The 2956-nt window shown below is 43.6% G+C and overlaps 1 protein-coding gene across 1 annotated transcript in view; it reads left to right on the forward strand.

Moving 5' to 3' along the window:
• The window catches only part of znf865 (zinc finger protein 865), a 7268-nt gene extending 5872 nt beyond the window's left edge, over nt 1–1396 (forward strand). Inside the window, exon 3 of the mRNA XM_036567248.1 lies at nt 1–1396. This exon is cut by the window's left edge and continues 2790 nt beyond it. Within this exon, the coding sequence (XP_036423141.1) occupies nt 1–1280 (1280 nt within the window). The 3' untranslated portion in view covers nt 1281–1396.
• Nucleotides 1397–2956: the final 1560 nt, after the last annotated feature.

Genomic DNA, 2956 nt, shown 5'->3' on the forward strand with positions numbered 1-2956 from the left:
AGCAGCAGCAGCAGCCTAATTCACAAAATGCCACATCAGATGCCAAACCGAAGCGGCCACGTAAGCCTAGACAAAAAAGGGAACCAAGACCTGGTGGTATCCCTGGAGAGGGTGTGAAACGTCGGAGAAATAACCAGAATGGGGCTCGTGGGGATGGCTCTGAACGGCCTTATTTATGCACTGTTTGTGGACGCGGCTTTGGCAGACGTGAAACCCTGCGCAGGCATGAACGTGTTCATACAGGGGAGAAACCATTCCATTGTGATGTCTGTGGCAAAGATTTTCGAGAACCTTTCCATCTCACTAAACATCAGACTGTTCATTCAGGGGAGAAGAACTACAAATGTTCCCTTTGTGGAAAAGATTTTGGCTATGCGCAAAGTCTGAAAAGACATGAAAAGCTGCACCTAAGAGGGGATTTCAAGCCAAGAAGGAGTAAAACTAAGTCTTCTGCAAACCGTGGAACAGCCAATCAAGAAAGCAGTCAAACAAACACTGGTTCTTATTACCCTTATCCTCAGGATAAAGCTCAAGAATCTAGTGCTAGCACATCAAACCAGCCTCCTCCTAGGCTGTACACATGTGAAATTTGTTGGAAGTCTTTTCGCCATCACTTCCACTTGACTGCCCATCACCAAGCTATCCATGAGCATGGGGGGGAGAAACTTTTCTCATGCGAGGTTTGCGGGAAAGCCTTTGCTTACTCCAACAGCCTCACAAGACATAGATTATCACAGCATGGGTTGGCACGCGCTGGACCAGCCACCCAAACAACAGGAAGTGGATCGAGTGGAAATACTACATCCCTAACCGAAAGTGAAGCTGCCACCAATGCTCTACTTCATCTGACTCCGGACAGCGGAGGCCATGGTGTACAGCAAACACATTCGACTATCTCCCATACACAGCATCTTCACTCTCAACCTGCCGGCTATTCTCCTCTATTCTACACACCAGAATCAGCTCATAATACAAATACCAGTGCCCCTTCACACTCCCAACACCCACACTACTCGCATCCTACTGTAGGGCCCCTCCCCCATCAACAGCCAGTAACTGGGAAGGGGCAGCAAATTTATTCAGGGGTTACGGGAAACCCCATTCATTCTGCGCCTCCTCATGTCCATATTTCTTCCTCTTCACTGTCTCAACACCAGCAGCAGCAGCAGCAACAGCAGCCGCAACAACAGTCCTCTTTTGAGATGCTGCCACCGCATTTGCAACATCCAGTTGTTCCAATGCCTGATGTTGCCCAGAAAAAGAGAAAAAAATTAGATTAGTCAGTGGGGGGCAGCTGGTGAGGGAGTTCACCGATTTTGAAAATGCTCAAAGGCATAGATTTTTAAAAAGAAAGAAACGTAGGCTTCAGCATCAGCTTAAAGTGAAAAAGTGGATAGCCCAGCTTAAATGGGCCAAATATACTGGAGGAATTGCAATTAATGTAGGGGGCGGTACATGGCGGGTTGGCCGGTTACGGTTCAGAGGTCTTAGATCTTTGATAATCCCCCTAAGGTCATTTCCGTGTCCTATTTGTCCCTCCACCACTTTTACACGACGGATAACCCTTTCAGTCCACCGTGTGACAAGACACCCCCCAAGGAAACATGGCTGTCGAGCTCGTCTGCGGTGCATTGTCTGTGGCAAACGTTCTCGAAGGCTTCTGTCAGCTCTCCGCCATCGGGCTCGGCATCTTTCGCAAGGGTCATTCTCTTGCCCCCGTTGCCCCTCACGATTCTGGAATGGCACCCTACTACAGCGGCACGTATTTGCTTGCCGACGTGTTGGTGTAGGACGAAAAACATCACCAAAGGGAGCTTATTCCCAGAAAGGAGAGGATCATTTTGCAAGAGCAGGTGGCATTGCAGTATACAGGCACTAAATATTTTCATCCTAAAGAAAATATGACCTTTCAAACTGATGAATTTTGAGAGCCAGAGAGAAACTTGTGAAAGGCATAGTGGAAAAATCTGCTTTGAATCCACTACATATTCACAGACACCTACACCCATTATGCACATGGTCTCTGGCTTCAGCCAAGGGAGTGCCTCTTATAATAAATGACTTGGTTAACTGAACATTAAGCCTGTACCTAAAAGAAAAATGAGCAGAAAAATAAAAATTAAAAAAAAAAATCCATTAAAGACATGGATCTCTAACATGGTTTCTCCAAAGGGGAAGAATATTTTAGATTATGAGACTGTTTTGGTAGCACCTTTGTTGTTATGGTAGCATCTCTATCCTCTAAAAATGCATTCATTATGTATTTTCGTAACTTTTTTGTGCTGCGATAATGGATGCGAACCAGTAAGAGTGAACTAATCTGAACAGTAACAATTTTTCTCTGACTTAGTTTCCCCCCTTATTACTCAGAGTTCGACAGTATAGTCTTTCATTATTCTCAAATATATGTAGCTTTATGTTCCTTGTGGACGTGTGTTTTTATTGTCATCCCCCCTCTCCCCTCTTTCTTATTTTGGTCTTGTTTATACAATTATACAAATGCTTGCCCTGGAACTTCATGTTGCTGTTTGGGAAACTGTTAAAGAACATAACTGTGTATTCTCTAAGGACAACACTTACTAAGACACTTAAGTTTTAAATCTTGACTATGCGAAACTAATGAGTTTAGTGAACCCTCAAAACCTTCAAATCACGAAATTTGCTGCAGAACTGATGGGGAGGGGACAGTATAGCGCAATAGATGCCATGTTCCGTGTGTTTAATGTCTTGGTTTAAATATGTAATTTTGTAGGTATTTCTATGACAAGTGTTATATCTTTGGTTCAGATGGATTGGCATAAGAGTGGAGAAACCAGTCCGTACTGTAAAATGCGTATTATATTTTATTATGTATCAGTCATTTTTGTTTGTTTTTTTATTCTTCCAGTTTTTTTTTAATGATTTGTACTTTGTGGGAGGGTGTGTGTATGTTGTAAGATGAGGGGAATATATGTAT

The sequence above is a fragment of the Colossoma macropomum genome, unplaced genomic scaffold, assembly GCF_904425465.1.
Source record: "Colossoma macropomum unplaced genomic scaffold, Colossoma_macropomum, whole genome shotgun sequence".
NCBI lineage: Eukaryota > Metazoa > Chordata > Actinopteri > Characiformes > Serrasalmidae > Colossoma > Colossoma macropomum.